Source organism: Lytechinus variegatus, chromosome 3, assembly GCF_018143015.1.
Source record: "Lytechinus variegatus isolate NC3 chromosome 3, Lvar_3.0, whole genome shotgun sequence".
Classification (NCBI taxonomy): Eukaryota; Metazoa; Echinodermata; class Echinoidea; order Temnopleuroida; family Toxopneustidae; genus Lytechinus; species Lytechinus variegatus.
The window spans coordinates 6,925,964-6,944,726 of record NC_054742.1 but is presented as its reverse complement, the minus strand read 5'-3'; the positions used below and the strand labels follow the sequence as shown (position 1 = coordinate 6,944,726).

Below are 18,763 nucleotides of genomic sequence, written 5' to 3'. Positions count from 1 at the left end.
CACTCATATGATAATAAAATACTATGTCCATTGACCCAACATGACCGTGGACCATGATCATGTGACCTAAGACATGTGCAAAACAATTCATACTTGATTACCCTTTAATATGTCTATGTTTCATGAACTACATGTGTAGATCCGTAAACTTTATGATACCAATTCAACAAATACCCCCAACACCACCAAAGTTCATTGACCCTAAATGACATTTGATTTTGGTCATGTGATCAGAAACAAGCACAAGATATTCAGGGATACATGGTTACTCTTGTGTCCCAAGTTTCATGAACGAGCTAGATCTTATAAACTTTAATGATATGACAATTCCACAAATACATGTACCTCCAACATGGTGAAAGTTTATTGACCCTAAGTGACCTTTGACCTCAGTTATGTGACCTGAAACTCAGGCAGGATCTTAAGTGATACTTATGTCTGAGTTTCATGAACAAGGTCCATATACTTCAGAAGTTATGATGACATTTTAAAAACTTAACCTTGGTTAAGATTTTGATATCAATCCCCTAACATAGTCTAAGTTCATTGAACCCAAATGACCTTCGACCTATGTCATGTGACCTGAAACTCAGGAAATATATTCAGTAAATTTTGATTACCATTATGTCCAAGTTTAATGAGCTAGGTCTATATACTTTTAAGTTATGATGATATAAATCTTAACCTTGGTTAAGATTTCAATGTTGACAACGCCGCCGCCATTGCCAGAAAAGCGGGGCCTTAAGTCCCGCTCTGCTATGCAGGTGAGATAAAAATTATTAATCAATAACAGCTACCAATAGTATATAGACCTAACAGTATGGTAAGGTGCCCCAAGTCTGTGCAGCGCCCCTTGTCTGCGCATACGAATATCTGTGCAAATCTAAGAAAAGAAGACCCACAATTTCCACTAGCTTTACATATAGATAGATATTCATCAAAAAATCTGATTCAAAATAGCTGTGGAAAATATCAAATTTCAGGCATTTCATGCAGTGGCCACAAAATACTGCCAATTCTCATCAAAATCCCTGAAACATGGATAGAGTCAATGGTGTGAAGACATTAGGAAATGTTTTTTTTTTTCAATCTGAAAATGATTTGGGGTTGTGTGTGAGGGGCTAAGATTCTATCTTTTGAAATCATCTACATCATGAAACTGTAGACAATTTAATTTCAAGCAAAAGGTTTAGTTCATGTTTTATGCTATGTATTTTTAATTATTGTCAAGCATAAAGTGAAATTTTACAGACTATTTTGTTATGATCAGATGCCGGGATCATGCGCGTATTTCACTTGCAAAATTGGATTTGAGATTCTTGTACCATACACGCAAAATGAGTTAAAATGTCATGCCTCTAAAAATTGTCATTTTTCAGGATGATCTGTTTATTAAAATGAAAAATAAAGGCAACATTCAGCAAAAGTAAGACCTAAGCTACGACATATCCAAAATTAGGCAAAAATTGACCAATATTCACGGAGTTAGAGCCAAATTTTCATAATCATGATAACGTCGTCGTCATCACACGCAAAATTGATCTTTTGAGTTCTGACATCATTTTGATGACGTCATGATATATGTTAGGGTCAAATAAGACATGAAATCATAGCTATTATTCATACTCTATTGAAATATGAAAAAAAAATTGGGGGTCCCCATTCATTCTGAAGAGCCATGTGAATTTTCAATAGGCATGTTTTTTTCCTTATAGAGCCTATGGAAAGAGCTTGCGTGCATGCGTGCTCATTCCCTAATTACTTAATGATCATAGACAATGTTTCACTTTGAAATTTTATTCATTTCTGAAACTATTTAGTTTGTTCAATTTTTAACAAATATAATTAAAAAACACCAAATATCAGTATGATTTTTGTTTTTGGATTGGATTGTTTCATTGTTTGCTTGAAGTTTGAAATTTTTTCCTCTTTCTTTCTTCATCCTTCTATTCTTTCTGCCTGCCCTTGTTTGTTCCATCTATCTTTATTTCTTATCTTTCTTTCCTGATCCTTTCTCTATCTCTCTGTTCATTTTTTTCTTTCTTTCCTCCTTTCTCTTACCTGCCTTTTTCATTAAATTCCCCTTTCTTATTTCCTTCATTCTTTCTTTCCTAAAAATTTCTTTGCTTCCTCCTCCATTCCTCTCCTTTTTCTTTTTGTTCTTTTTCTCCTATTATTTTCTTTTTTTTCAATCTCTTATCCCTTCATTCTTTCCTCCTTTATTTCATTTTTCCTTTGAATTCTTTCCCTTACTCTATCTTTACCAACCTTCCTTCTTTCACTTCTTCCTTCGTCCTTTTCTTCTGTTTTTTTTTAATTTCTTTATTTCTTTCATTCAAAGAATGGAGGAAATATTTTTCTTTCTTTCCTTCATTCTTTCTTTCTATCTTCCTCCATTTTTCTTACTTTCTTTTTTTTTGCTCCTTTATTTTGTCTTTCACACATTTATTCATCTTCCCTTCCTGTCTTTCTATATTCAATTCAAATAATGAAGGAACCTTTTTTCTCTCTTTTATTCGATAGAGTCTAATGTCATAGTCAGTCAGATCTAATGTTCTATAGCCATTTCAGAGAAAAGTTGGTGACAAACAATCATGCGAAAAATAAATAAAGAAATAAATCACAAAGGAAATTCTGATGAATTTAAGAGGTGATCTGTCAGAGACAGACCACCTATTTTAGATCTAACATTAGATCTAATGTTATAATAAAAAACTCACAGACACGCTACCTTTTAAAGTTACTTCGAGCAGGGATATCCCTGCTTCGAACATGTCGAAGTACCTTGGCCTGGGTCTCTTATTGACTTGTTGTTCCTACGCCAACACAGTGCACAGTATAGTTGTTGTGTGTACGGACGATCAATTTTAGAAAGTCATTTGGAAAAATTTACAAGTGAAGTTTCATCATTTTTTAGTACAAAATGTTAAAAAATATTATAAAGAACAAAATAGAAGATGATTACAACTACTGAATTCATACATTTAGTATAATCCAAAAAAGTTTGGTCCAAAGATAAAAAAGAAAGCTTCAAAAATATACTAATGGTCAGTTCCCCAATGTCTGCGCAGTCTCCCACGTCTGCGCACCCGCCGCGTATCTGCGCGATTCTAGTAAAAGGAGATACGCAAAGAGCACGAACTTTACACATGCAATACATAGACAGGTATTCATAAAAAAATCCGACTCAGAATGGTGGAAAAATAATGAATTCAGGGCATTTCATGTGACAGCCTCAAAATGCAGCCTTTGTCATCAAAACACCTGAATCTTCTGCAAAGTGAATGAGTGGGCAGACATGGGGTATAGTGAGTGATTGTATTACCGACCGGACTTGTATTACCGAACACATGCATCATATGCATCAGAAAATAATAAAATACGCTCAAACCTTTGCAACATCCTTCCAAAGGGAACTTGAATAGAAAAAATTATGAAAAATCATCAAAAACACATTTTCAAAGTCTTCCTCAAAACAATAAAATATGGTCAAAATAGCTTATCAGTGACTTTGCTGTTTTCCCATAGAAAACACACGTTCGGTAATATGATACCATTTTCAAGTGACCAAAATATTTAACTTGCGAAGAGAGATCCGATTGGAAGTGGATGTCAATTTCTGCATATTTATATTTTGTAGGTATTTGTGTATTTATGGTGAAAGTATGGTGAAAGTTTGGTGAATTTCATTGGAATAATGTGTTTGATATGATTAAATTCATGAAAAGTGTTTGGTAACGATATGATCCACTAGTACCATACCATACCATTTTTTTTTCAATCTGAAAATGACTGCTCGAGGTTTTTTCAAGAAAATCATATATTTTCTTGAATTTTTCAATGAGAAATTTGGTGCACTTACTCTCAATGGCCAAAGCGTGGTTTTGGGAACCACTCGTCGATTTGTATTCGCGCACTTGTGTACAAAGTGAATGGAGGTGGAAATAGGGAACCGTGCGTGTGACTGAATAAAGCGCTGCTGTATGAAGTGAACGGTGGTTCCCAATATCGCGATAATGCCCTCTCAATACTATAAGCAACATTATTAACCAAAAGATTTTGTGAAATAAGAAATTCATGTTAAATCTTAACTCAAATTGTTAGGTGCGCAGACTTGGGGCCCACCATCATGTGTCCGGACATGCATGTCATGTCATCGGACCCCTATCCCGGAACCATCCTAGTTCCTACTTACCGGCGGTACCGTCATGACCGTACTTGGATTTAGCCTACTTGGATGTAGACATAAAGCTGGAAGCTTATTTGCCCCTCGGCCTCGTTGGTCCTTTCTAAATTCTTCAAATTCTTGGCCCAAGCCTAGCCCAGATCTCCGTTTCATAAAACTTGCTACAATAACAAAGTTGCAATTAACACTTTCCAGCTACCGAAATCCTTCATTTGGTAGCAAGCCAGCTAGAGAACTTGATCACCTGACAAAAATTTGATGGTCACGTGACAGCGAGGTATTGCAGTATTTTTAGTATTCGTAAACAGAGCTGAGACACAGACTGACAGAATTCTGTTGCCTCAAGGCTACAAGCCCTCGATCAGTCTCAGGCACTTATTACAAAATGAGCTATAATTGAACTGAAGTATAGAGGGTCTAAATCTACTGCCTGGCATCAGCCTATATACGTTGTCATGAGTTACTTGATACCTGCACTATCCACAAAGAAAGAGATAGATGAAGCAATCAAGCGGACAGAAGATAAGATACTTGTGCTTCGGTTTGGACGCTCAGATGATATTGTGTGTATGCAACTGGATGAAATTGTAAGAGTATAAAGAAGTAGATACAAACAGTTTATTTCCATCCATCCTTATAATATTGATAAATTAGTTAAGACTCATAAACAGCAAATAGTATTTTGTTGTTTAACTTTAAAAATGGGATTCCAGGCTGAAAATTAAATTATTTGATCATTTGACGAAAAATCAGACAGACAAATAAAAACACTTAATGTAATCGAAATGAGACAAAGTTGCGAAACATGTTGTTAAAGTTTTGCATTGTTTTGGTGAAATGTTTCTAACAGTAACTAATTTATGGCTATGCACGACATAATTGGCAAGGTGATGATATGACATATGAAAGTTAATGATTCAAATTTTGCCCGCCAAGAATGAATATAGAAAATAGACTAATTGATTTCTCGTTAGATGGATCCATGACAGTTGCTACGGCGAGAGTTGGTTTGATGCCGTTAAAAAATCTGCATGTTGAGGTTAAAAGCAGAACATAAAATTTTACCTAAAAAACCCTAATTTTACATTATTCTGAACCAAAAACTATAGGCCTATACAATCCTAACTGGAGCAAGTGTCTCGGAGCAGTTATTGTGTCACGTCACCGATATGATATCATTGATCCAACTTATTAGGGAGACATACACACAAGATGGACCCTTGTTGTAGGGGGGGGGTCCACATATCAGAGCAGATTTTTGGTGGCATATTATAGCTTGTCTTATTTTGTGTTTGGAAAATTGGACTAATGTGTAAATATACACACAGTGGGCAGATCCAGCTTTTGCTAATATAATATAATGGGCCTTTACCCGTTTACCGGTAAAAGAGACTTTTTTAAATGATTGAAGAAATTCATAAAGAGGAAATATCTCCATAACCTCCCGTGGAGAGAAATTATCTCCCTAATCAAATGCGAATACAGCGCGAGCTAAAAATATTTTAAAAACAAAACGGTTTATTTTTTAGACTTTTTGTGATCATGAACAGGATGCCTTTCTGAACAACCTTAAACAATTGAAGTGAATATGAAGCTAATATTTTTAATATACTGGCATGAAAAGGAGTTGTTTTAAGGAATGTTTTTACTCTCTTATCTCTTTCCTTCCTTTTCTCCTCTCTCCCTTTTCTTTTCCTTTACTAATTTTTCTCTTCCTTTTTTTCTTCTCCCTCCCTTTCACCTTCCCTTCTCCCTTTCTCTCTCTCCTTTCCATTTCCTCTTTCATTCCTTTGCTTTCTTCTTCCTAGCCTTGCTCCTCCTTTCTCCTTCCATTTCCCTTCAATTTCTTTCATTCATTCCCCCTTCCTATTAATTCCCCTCTCCCTTCTCATTTCCCAATTCTTTACCCTCTGCCTCCGTTTTCTTCTCATTCTCTCTTATCCTCTTCTTTAATTAACTGATTCCAGTAGAAGACATTTCAAGTTGGAAGATATTCTGGTTACTCGACTTGTTCCAAATAGGATTTCCTGTTGCCCAACTGGTTCCGATTGGTTTCAACTGGAAATTTATATGTTCCAGTTAAAACTAATTTAAACCAGTTGGAAATCTGATTGATTTTAATTGGACCTGGGTTTTATTTACTTTCTCCCTTTCCCCTTTCTTTTCTTCCCCCCCCCCCTGCCGCTTTCATTTTTTTTCTTTTCCTTTTCTCTTTCTTACTCTTCCTTTTTTTCCTTTTTATTCCCTCCCTTTCTTTTCCTTTTCTTCCTTTTTATTCCCTCCCTTTCTTTTCCTTTTCTTTCTCCCCACTGTATTTCCTTCTCCCTTCCCCTCATTGTCCCTTTGTCCCACTTTTCCCTCTTCCCTTTTCCCTCTCCCTGCTTTTCTTTTTTCCTCTCCTCTCCCTTCATTTCCTTTTCTTTTTTACCTAAGTTTGGTTCAATTTCAATTTCAATTTATTATTTTTCATTTTCAACAGAAGAACAAAGTAATGTGATCAAAATAGTTACAATGAACTTATACAGATAAAATAAATTCAGGCATGTACAGTATTTGATATTTATCTATAAAACGAAGTAAAGCAAAACAGAATATATATAAGCAACTATCATAACCATTTTAAAATAAAAATTCTGTGAAAATGGAGGGATCCACTAAAAAGCAGTGCTTGTATTGTGTGGACCCCTCTAAATAATTATTTTAGAATTGCCTACGAAGACAGACAAGTTTACAAAACAGAGAACAGCAGAACAAAGAACAAGAAACAATCAAACAATTGAAGCACACACAAAGGATATGAAAATAAAAATGAAAAGAGATAAAGAAAGATAACAGAGATAATACAGCAGGACTTCAACGCGCGGATAATTATACCAAAAAAAAAAAAATAATAAGTTAAGGAGGCATGAAATGGTGAATTTCATGATAAAATTATTTAAAACTGAGTAAATGATGACCTGTATGATTTCAGAAAATTATTTTTAAGTTTCAATTTAAAAGAACAAAGGGATGGGCTTCTAATTATATCTTCACTAAGGGAGTTCCAGAATCTCGGGCCATCGTATATAAATGTTTTTTTAGCTAATAATGTTCTTAAAAGAGGTAAATGAAACTCATTAGACTGTCTTGTAGGGTAATGATGAATTGAACGATTTTGAGGGAACATTGAATCAAATACGTGAGGAAGTGAATTGTTATTATATTTATACATAAATTGGCCTAAGTGAAACAGATATAGATCATTTATTTTTAGCAGCTTGTTTTCGGCAAACAATGGATCTGTATGTGAAAGAAATGAAGAATGGTTAATTATACGGAGAGACTTCTTTTGTAATAAAAGAAGTCTGTTTAATAAAACTTGGTGGGTATTGGTGGTCATGTTGTCACCATGGCCACATGATTTCTGACACATGCAAGAAATATGTCTTGTATATCTTTATTTCATGACCAATGAATGAGCCATATTTTATGAGAATTGATGAAAAATTGATGAAGTAGTTCAAACCGCAAGAATTTTACCTAATACTTGCCTGGTTACCATGGCAACATGATTTCTGACACCAACACACAAAGTGTGTCTTGGACATCTTTACCCCAAAATTCATGAGAAATTGTTGAAAACTGAGGAAGTATTTTGAACCGCAAGATTTTTACTTAATTTTTCCATTTGTATTGGTACCATGGTAACACAATTTCTGATGCATGCAAAAGATGTGTCTTGCTCATCTTAATCCCAATATCAATGCGTATTTAGAATTTCTGGATAATTTGTTAAAAACTGAGGAAGTTGTTTCATCTGTAAGATATCACAGACTGCCTGCCGGACAAACAGACCGTACACTGATTCCTATATACAATGTATACCCTTCAAACTTGGGGGTGAGGGGTTATGATAACATGTTAAAATGTATGAAAGTAAACAAGATATTATCTCATACACAATGTTCTCTTTTGTTATCAGCTGTCAAAGACAAGCCAAGAATTGGGAAAGATGGCTGACATATATTGCATTGATGCTGACAGAGTTCCAGTCTATACACAATACTTTGACATCACTCTCATTCCAGCAACATTGTTTTTTTTTAATGGACAACACATGAAAGTGGATTACGGGTAAGGATATATGGCTTTCTTATGAGGTTTTTAAAGTCTGAACATCTAGGTGTGAGTACAATGTAGATCAGGCTTCATATTAGTAGTCTGAATTCCATTTCAAGAAATACTTTAGATAAATTTCATGCAGAATATAGTATACTTTGTATGAATACATGAAAATAGTTAAGAGGAAGGAAGACCAACTAGCATCTCTGTAGCGATATTATTTTTACTAATAGTAGTTTTATACAGCTGCAGACTAGCATGGGCTTGGGAATGGATACAAATATTACTACTCAGGTATTCATAGAATTTTCGAAAAATTAATATGAATAATGAAACTCTAAACATAGTGTTTGTGCTTGTACATAGTAAGCCTATAACAAGAACTAATAGTGGCTGAAAATAAAGCATGACCAGTAGATTTCAGTCAGTGAGTCACATACTAGGTGTTCACATAAATAGATATGTGACACTGTTAAACATTTTCTCTCTCTGATATAATAAGTGTTTTTATTATAAGTTTTGCTATGAAAGTTAACCTACAACTGAAAATAAAATTCCTACTAACTGGAGGAATATTCAAAAGGTGAAATTGTCATTCTATTCCCAAGCCTACCCTATGCAGAATAATTATCAGTTTTACTCTTACTAGTCCGTTATTTCCTTTAAAAAAAGAGCCCCATAGACACTAAACCTATATGAAGTCCCTGAAAGCATTTGTACTTTTTTTTATTATGACACAGATCCCCTGATCATACCAAATTCATTGGCAGCTTTAAGACTAAACAAGACTTCATTGATCTGGTAGAAGTCATATTTCGTGGTGCTATGAAAGGCAAGCTCATGGTGACAAGCCCTATTGATCCTAGAGATGTACCTCAGTATGAACTACTGTACCAAGATATTTGATGAACATCAAAACTGTTTATTGGTATGTGAGGTAAGCAGGACCAGGTGAAGGTCATGGTGCTATGAGAGGCAAGCCATTGCTTCGTAAATAGGTCCCCAAGAATAAATTGCTGTATCAAAACATTATTTGAGTTAAATATAAGTTAAGTATATTACTGTATAACAAGATCTGAAAGCTATACTTTTTGAAGATTGCAATATGAAACCCTGTTAATGTACATGTATTAAGACTACAAGCCAGGTATTTGTAAATGCCGTAGCTCACAAATGAAATGAGGTAGCTCCTCATCTCCGGAAGTACAGAAATACCAAAATAATGATACTTGAAATATACATGTACGTGTACCATAACATTTCCAAATTCATATTACTTCCTATATTAGTAGGAATCAATACTTCTGTTGCATCACACAATCAGACAGATCAAATTTCAAAACCTCCCAGGGGGGGGGGCACTTACATTGATGAGTAGATACCATGCACAACCAAAAAAACACGTTATAAGGATGTCTTTTTCAAGATAGGGCACGTTACATACGTAACGTAAAAGGGTGTCAAACACTAAAATAATGAAAAAAGGGTTTCTATTTCGCTAGAAAAGCTATATGTTAAGATCAGATTTGCGAAGGTATGAACAATTAAGACTAAAATGTTTTATAAAAGATGTACTTTTTGCCACAACAGTCAACAGTGTTACGCGAGATGTGGGAGATGGGACCGTACTTCTAAACCCAAAACCATCGACCAACGTCTGTGACATAATTTCTTGTTTAAGGGTTAAGTTCAGGGAATTCTTGCCAAGAGTATCGTTTTGTTTCTAATACTTTTTAAGAGTAGGGTTTCACACTCCAATACTTGTTAAGGAGTGCATTGTCAGAATATAGAAAATACGTGTTTAGGGTGCTTTTTGAGACCTTGTGGTCGCGCGTGGTATCCACTCGTCAATGGAAGTGCCCCCCCCCCCCCTCCCGGGCAAAACCTTCATGTTCAGTGTAATTTATTCTGTGTGTATTGTCTTTGCACACATGAATAAAACCATCACTGAAACATCATGTTAAAAGGAATTGATATGGCTGGAGTTTGTCTTTCTGCTTTATTTCCCGGGGGGGGGGGGGGGGATATGATTAATGAGAGTTTGCCCAGTGATCTCCTTGTACCAGTAGGACAAGTTATCTGCACCAATTCCCATTCATTAGAAGGCTCTTATTTCTCATACAGTTAACGTGCTAAAGCAATTGTATGGGAGTTAAATCAGAAGATTCAAAGTACATGGCCATGCGTTTTATGTTGGGCCCGCAAATAGGTGGTATCGTTACATTTGCACGACAAGCACAGAAATAATTCATGGTATAAAACTTGAAATACATGTGCTACATGGGTATATTTGGTATCATATTAAAGGGAATCTTTATACCAATTACTTGAAAGAAAAAAAAATACTTGAGATTACTTCATTTACCAGTAATTAGCAATTATGTAATATCAATTGGCCATTTTTGCATGGTGGTAGACGAGGGGAGCATAAATTTTCATTTCATTAAGAAACTAAATGTGTAACATCACAGTACCTAAAAATGTAATAGTTTTGGGGCTGACTGGCTTATTCTTCAATCATAAGTGGGTCAAATTTGAACTTTTCAGTTTAAAGGATGCCTAATTAAGCTAATCAGTATAATTAATTGATGTTAATCATGAAATTAACATGATTTAAATTGTGACTGTCTGATGTACAGGAAATGAAGAGAGATAAAATATAGTTGTGGGTTACAATTTAGAAGCTGAAAATTTTCAAAAATAAAAGCAAAAACTAATTAAAGGCTTCAGAGATAAATCAATCTATTGTTTAAATAATTATGACCTCATGGTTTCAATATTGACAGCAAAGACTGATAGTGATAACTTTGATGTGTCCTAATCTTCAGATTATTCTGGTAACATAACTGATAGCAAATACACCTTTTATGCAATTTTAATTGAAAACTTGTTTGTTGCAATAAAGCCCTCATCTGATGCTATTTACTTTTTTTTTCTTAATGTTACATCACACTTTGTCTATAAATCAGTACATGACACATATTTGGCTGGCACAAAAGTGTTCAGGTATATTTTTCCAAATAATAAAAAAACTAAACAAAAAACTACTTGAGAATGAAACTGGTACAAAGATTTTTTTCTAAAGAGAGGCAAATGTACCCATACATGTAGAATATGTTCTGTGCATTGACGTTCAATTGACCCAGTACCAAGAGACCATGTCTTGCAGAACGTTGAGCAAGAGGATATCTTTAAAATATAACACTCTAAAATAACATAAAGTATATCTGCCAGGTTATGGATTTATTTATAACATGTTAGTTGCTTTTGTTCCACCAAGTTCAAATAAGCTAAATCAGTAATGAGAACTTTTCATTGTGAATTCACATTTTTCCTATATTTATATGTTAAACGTGACTCTCAGTTGTCAACCTGTGGTCCACCGGTCTTTGAGCCAGAGGTGACAAATCCCACGATTTGAGTCAAATGAAATCATTTTTTATTCATAATAACCACAGTAAATATATTATAATATACTGGTTAGTGTTTGCAAGTGTATTTATGCAACTAAAGGCAAGACTAATTAATATTTTAGGGGTAAATAAAGCATTGATACATATTTACCCGAAAAAATGTGATGTGAAATTTGGTCTTAAAAGATGATTGTGCCCAATTATTTTGGAAGAGTTATCCCCAACAAGTTATATGTCACTGGAAAGGTCTCACTCTAAAGAGTTGAAATATGCATGTTATTTCCCTTAAAGTTTATCTGATTTTCAGATTTATTGAGAAGTATGTTTTTTCAGTTTTCCACATATTTTGACCTTTAACTATTAATGGCATTACCCTATGCCTTTTCTGATTGCATTTTTGAATTCCTCGGACAATTTCCTTTCAGAATATATATACTTTTATGGGTATAGGATGTCAAACATAAGAAAAAAATACAATTGTATAAAATGGTGCGAATTTGGAGGAAAATATGAGTTGTAAAGGAAATGGGCCCAACTCAAAACGCATGGCCACATGTACATGAATCATAATTAAATGCTTGGTGATCTAACCTGCTGCCTGTACGAGTAGTGTGAATTTAAAGTCAGTATATTATTCTTATACTTGTATTGTATTCTCTCAGCATCTTGGTCAAGTGGTTCTGACTCTCACCTTTCAAACAGAGAGTCCTTGGTTCGAATTCAAGCCCTGGTGTCTTTTACTTCAGCAAGAAATTTATCCACACTGCTGCACTCAACCCAGGAGAGGTTAATGGGTTCCCGGCAGGATTAATTCCTTGAATGCACTGAGTGCCGGTGAAGGTAGCTTAAAATCACTTTAAAAATCCAGTTAATATCATTATTGTAGTTCAATTCCTATGAAAGAGATTCTTTGAATGGATTGCTGAGACTTGCAGAATGTAGAAGTTTCTTTGGGATGCATTGCACTTTAAACATCAAAAGTCAAAGTAACTGCAATGGCTGATGGCATTCCATGTGACATTTTATTCATGCTTTGAGTGTTGAGAAATTTACACCTACTCACTGATATTTACAGATTGATGTACAATGTACTTGAATTGTGTGATATTTCCCTTTTTACAAATAAAATTTTAAAAAAATCTATGTACCATAGTATGTGTACTCATTCTTATTTCATACTACGCGTAAAACGAGAGGTAAAGAGGAAGTGACAAGGCAAGGAATCCATAATGTACAGGGAAAAGGCAGCCAACCTTTAAAAGCAGAAATTTGTAATCAGGGATCTACATAATTTAGAAACATTTATTCTTAATCTTGATCAATAATATTTATATGAATTTCCTGGAAATAGTTATAGAACAAAGGATTTTGGAAGCAAGCAATATGAATATGTTCCTTTTCTTTAAGTGTAAAAATATTCAAAAATGAAAAAGTACATATTTGTATTATATTCGAGCCCAAATTTGTTATGATTGAGAAAACATTGTGGTCTGAATATCAGATGGTCAATGTAAAGTAAACTAAAATTCAAATTATTAATTTTTCATGTAACGATAAGCAGCTCTGCAATATAACAAGCAAAGAGAGTTGGACGGGGGGGGGGGGGGTATCTTATTATTTTCTTTCTTGCAATGAACAAAGAAAAAAAGCACTTACTGTTAATATTAACAGTAAGTGCTTTTATATGGCACTTAAACCTATTCATTTCATTTCTGGCAAAAGGAATAAAAGAAATCAAACACAAGAAAATTGAGAGACCCATCGACCGATAGCCAAGGATAGCCAAAAGGACACTAATTCGCATTGAAGGTTCTCCCATTGCCGATCCATAGTTTTCAATTGTATAAAGGTATGAAAAATGGTTTATGCAGACTTGCATAAATAATTATGCTCCTTTCATATTGTACTCAAATAAAATTCCAATTATAAATGCACACTTTTGTCAAATGTGCACAATTGAAGTTTAATATTACATGAAACCTGCTAAACTATGGTTTTGTACCATGGTACAATCTGGTGGATTAAAAATACAGTGTACCACCTATAATCAGCTGCAGAGGACAGGCATGCCTCATGGGAAAAAGGTAAATCTGCACGTGCTGCGCTAGTATAGTACGTGCAACTGATTATGCCCTGCTGGCCTAACTTAGAAATTCACTTGTCTGCTGCAATTGATAGATGGCATACCGGATTGAGGATCTCTTTTGAGGTTATGTCTGTAGATTACTTTCAAACTTAAATGTAGTTTGAATCACATTTGTTTTTCATGGTATCATTAGAAGGCCTCCAGATGTAAAAAAGAATTACCTTTAACCCTATCAAGGCCGGGGGGGGGGGGAGGGGGGCTCCAAGGCCAAGTTTGCATCATCCAGGTTTCGAAATTACACAATGTTATTTAAGTGCATGTCAGACCCAAAATTGCTCAAAAATGTGATTTTGTGTACAAAGTCGATATAAATTGTGTTTTCAACAAAAAATCATATATGTATGATTATTTTTAGTTTTGCTGAACTAAATGTATGTATTATATGCTGTTTATGATCTAAGAAGAGTCCCCAATCAATTTCATTGAAAAAACAAACAAATACATAAGAAATTGCAAAAAACAGTATATTACATAAGAAATTGATCTGATATCACAATTTTTTCATGTAAACTTGCTAAGAACACCACAAAGAGTAGAACATTTGGAGCTTTATTTATGGAGTTACAGGAAAAAGTATGATTTTGCATACTAATTACGCATAAATTAGCATAATTACTTAACAATTTGCACGAAATAAATTGCTATACAATTTTGTAGATTATATCCCAGACAACCTGCGTGCCAATTTTCGGCGCGGTTAACGGCCAAGATCTCGGCCATATGAACTCCCAAAATACCCCAACCTAGATAGGGTTAAATAGAATGAAAATGCAAATAATAGAAACAAATGAAATCTACAAATATACGTACTTCATAATCAATTTAATAACAAAACAAATTATATCCAAAACAGAAAATGTATTTGAATGCATACATGACGTTTGTTACAAGGACAAGTCTGCCTCATTACTTGAAACACACTTATTAAAATAAAAAAATTGCTCACACACTAATAAAGTTATGACATTTTGCAGTTTCACCTTTTTCATAGTTTCACAATGAAAAGCAGTGATACATTTGTATAGTCCAGAATCATGTTTATTTTTTTTAAAGGCATTAATGAATAGGCAGTTAGGGTTGACCAGCAGGGTAAACCCCCCCCCAAAAAAAATTCCCTCTAACAAAATCCTTCCCAACAGCTAATGAAATTTCACACATTAAATCTTCACATCTATGAATTGCCCATATTTCTTTGAATGCACAGCCCTCTGCTTGAAAAATGAGTCATAACCACTAGACCAGCACTTATCAACTTTTTTTACTCTAGGACCACTTTGACTCCCAAATTTTTTTTGAGGCCCACCTACCAAAATTTTAAAGCGATATGACTACTTGTCTCGACTCAAAGAGAGACGATGATTATAATGGGCATATTAGTGCGCATAACTTTAAGTAGCCTGGCCTTTGAGCCCCTCCTCTAAACAAATACAACCATGACAACAAAACAACTTAATAACAAGAATGCTGAATACCTTCAACATTCCACACAAATTGCTTATGATTTTGCATCACTGCCAGTCATGATGAATCCAAATTTAATGTATTCAAGGTCATATTTTCTTACAGTTACATTAAGAGACTTTTCAGTTTGTTTCTAGCTCCCTCACCCTTTTTAAATTGCTTTACAAAAAAGGTCCATTTTGATGAACGTACGTTCTCGTGAAATTTGAACACAAAGCCCTGAAGCACGTTCGAAACAAACAGTTCAAGAACTTTAACTGCATTCGCAAAGGTCTGGTAAATGGGCGACAATAATAAACTAAATTCTACACAATATGCATACATGATGAGGTTCACATCAAAGTTAGATCGAAAGCATCATAATGTGTCTGCATATTGCAACATGCATAAAGCATGCTTTATATAGCTTTATTTGACCCATGTAGACCGATCAAACATAACATATTTGGGCTGTCAGACAGATCCAGGTCTGTGAAACATACTATAGTTTTTCCCCCATTTTTTTTTTCTTCCTCTGGAGCTTCTCGCGGCCCACCTAGGAGAGCTTTGCGGCCCACCGTTTGAGAAGCGCTGCACTAGACAATGATGCCCTTAAACTACAAGTACAAAGACAGCAATATCCAATGAATTAAGTCTGGTATGTTAGTGCACATAAAGAATTCAAACTTAAGTGGAACGCCTCTGAAAGCCTTGCCTGCATTACACGATTCAATATACATACAGCAGCAGTGCTGACTTTGAATACAACTATTGAATAAACATTCACACACACAAAAAAAAACACATTCATATAATTAATAGTATTTTGTTTTGCTCCAGAACGACTTGATTACCCTTATGTCCACATTTCATGAACTAGATCCATAAGCTTTCAAAGTTATGATGACAAGTAAACAAATGCACCAGCATGTTCATTGACATTAAATGACTTTTGTAACCCGAAACTAATGCAGGATGTTCAATGATGCTTGATCACAATTAGCTCAAAGTTTCCATTAACTAGATCCGTAAGGGCAATTCCAACAAAACAAAAAACCCAGACATTTTCCTAACATGTATATTGGCTCTATTTTAAATCTGGATCAGTTTTTTTGTTTTATAAAACTCAGATATCTGATTGCAAGGAAATTGCAAACTTATTTAATAAATATTTTACAACTATCAGACTAGACATGACTAATACCTTGCCACAATCTTGGTGTTCTTATGATCATTTTTTGCCACCCCGAAATTTGTTGAATTCATTTTTTCTTAGCCGCATACAACCTAGTGAAATAATTAAAATTGTGTCTGAACTTCAGCCAAACAAAGCCCTGGTTATGATGGCATTGACTGTAGTGTTTTTAAAAAAGCTATTCTTTTTCTAGTCACACCTTTATGTAGTACGTTTAATTTGTCAATAAAAAGAGAAGTCAAGATAAAAGATAGACCCAGTACTTTATAAGTATTTATTTTAGTCAGACTACGCCTCATGGTGAACAATATAGCATAATATCCAACAATTTGGTCAGCTCGACTGGTGTGGCATAATTGGTAAGACAATGCATTGGATTATGATCTGATTTTTGTTTGGACTATTTGATACAAATGTGAGTAAATTTGTGATTAACTGACTTATCAAGCTATTTATCACTGCTAGATTTTTGTCCCTCATATCAACTTCTGTGTTGCCTAATGTTCAACTCTACTCTTGTTTGAAACTTAAGTGTACTTACTGTTCAACAACTGTTCTTTGACCAATGTGGTAATGGAAGTTCAACCACTCATTATTGAACAAGTGTCTGCTGGAGTTTTGTCTGCACTTGAAGAGTTGATCCGGCGTCTCCTTCAGGGGCTTGAAAGGAAGTTTGATGGTATTGAACAAGTCAAGAGTGTGGAGGTGCAGAACAGTTTTGAGTTTGATTGTATGGAGCAGTACTACAGAAGGAAGTCCATCAGGATTCATGCCATACAAAGAGGGAGTCTCCTAATGATATCATAATCAAGGTAGCTGTTAAATGGGAGTTGCTGTTACCAACACTGACAATCGTATCAGCCACACGCTACCATCAAAGAAGTGCATCATAGCAAAGTTCGTTCAACAAGATGTCAAGTCGGACATCATGAACAACAAAAAAAAATTGAGGAATGTTTATGGTTACCAGTCAATTTACGTGAATGAGGATTTCACGCTGCTTTGTAATTCAATGTTATGTGAGCTCAAGAAAGATCCCTCAATCAAGGGGAGCTGGTATTTACATGACCAAGAAGAGATGACAATGATTGGCTCTCCTGATGATCTGTGGAAAGTGGGTTGGGATGAGGCTAAAGTCAAGGATCTTCGCTATTTTCCTAAGTTTTAGGACAGGCACTGCCCCAATAAGAAATGTGAACTGACCTTTGTCAGTTTAAATGTGTGCAGTCTCAGGAGCTAACTCTGTTAAGGTATTTTGGAATAGTTTGTCAAAGAATTTGACTTTGTTTGCCTTACTGAAACAAAGTGCTTAAATGATGAATCTAATATTCTTCCAGGTTTGTCTACTTTGTTATGCCAAGTAAAGGTATGGCACAAAGATTTGGTGGTGCTCATGGGTTATGCATATGTTAAGACTTAAGTATGATGGAAATGTGGAAATGATTACAGATTACAAATATAAATTTGTCTGTTTGCTCAAAGTATGATGCCCACTGAAAAGACTGCTGTGAAGGTTAAAAGCAGAGAACATGGCAAGCATCATCCAGCAGCTGCCAAAATATCTGTGGTCGAGTCCAGTTTGGAAATTTAATACATATCCCCCCATTTAAGTCTCCACAGACAATGGGTAAAGCTTAGTGCAGAGTGTACCAGCTTTACATAGGAAGAGAAAAGCAGTTGTTGCAGCTCTTGCTAATGATGTTGGGCTTGCAGTAGAGTCCATAAACTGATGCTGGAAATGGTAACTGAGGTCTTGAGACTGAAACCGAGAAGTCACCAATTTCTATTTGGAGACATGCAGGATATGCCCTGAACGATTTCATCATTCATCAGCAAGGTCAACAAAGGAAAAATAGTGCAGAAGCAATACATGCTCACCACAATCAGGGAAGCCTATGCCATGTTTCTGAATGACAACCTAACCTGTTCAATCTTATTTTCAAACTTCTCAGAATGTTGGCCACTCCAAGTGCTGCTACAGGTTGACATTCCATACCATGCCTGCTTGTGTAAATACCATGAAAATGTTCAGTTGCTTTGCATCGGGCGGGTATCACACTCCCTACAGATCTCCAATCTTTATAGCCTCAATGGTATGTGACTAGGAGATCAACTGTATTAAAGTCAGGAGAATGTGGCAAATCCAGGAATAGGACATTTCAACCCTCTAGATGTCATCGTTGACAATCAAATGTCATGACAACAGTGGTCAAAAGATGGGAAACACAACCATGAAACATGCAAAGGAACTGTGCAGGAGGGTTTTTATGAACTGCAGGAAA

General features: G+C 35.0%; 1 protein-coding gene across 1 annotated transcript; it reads left to right on the top strand.

Annotated features, from left to right (window-relative positions):
• The first annotated feature begins 4,302 nt into the window (after positions 1-4,302).
• On the top strand, positions 4,303-11,847 carry LOC121410100 (thioredoxin-like protein 4B). Its single transcript, XM_041601970.1, has 3 exons — positions 4,303-4,773; positions 8,148-8,299; positions 9,028-11,847. Exons 1-3 carry the CDS (start codon positions 4,642-4,644, stop codon positions 9,191-9,193), a joined length of 450 nt encoding a protein of 149 aa, XP_041457904.1. The 5' UTR covers positions 4,303-4,641; the 3' UTR covers positions 9,194-11,847.
• Positions 11,848-18,763: the final 6,916 nt, after the last annotated feature.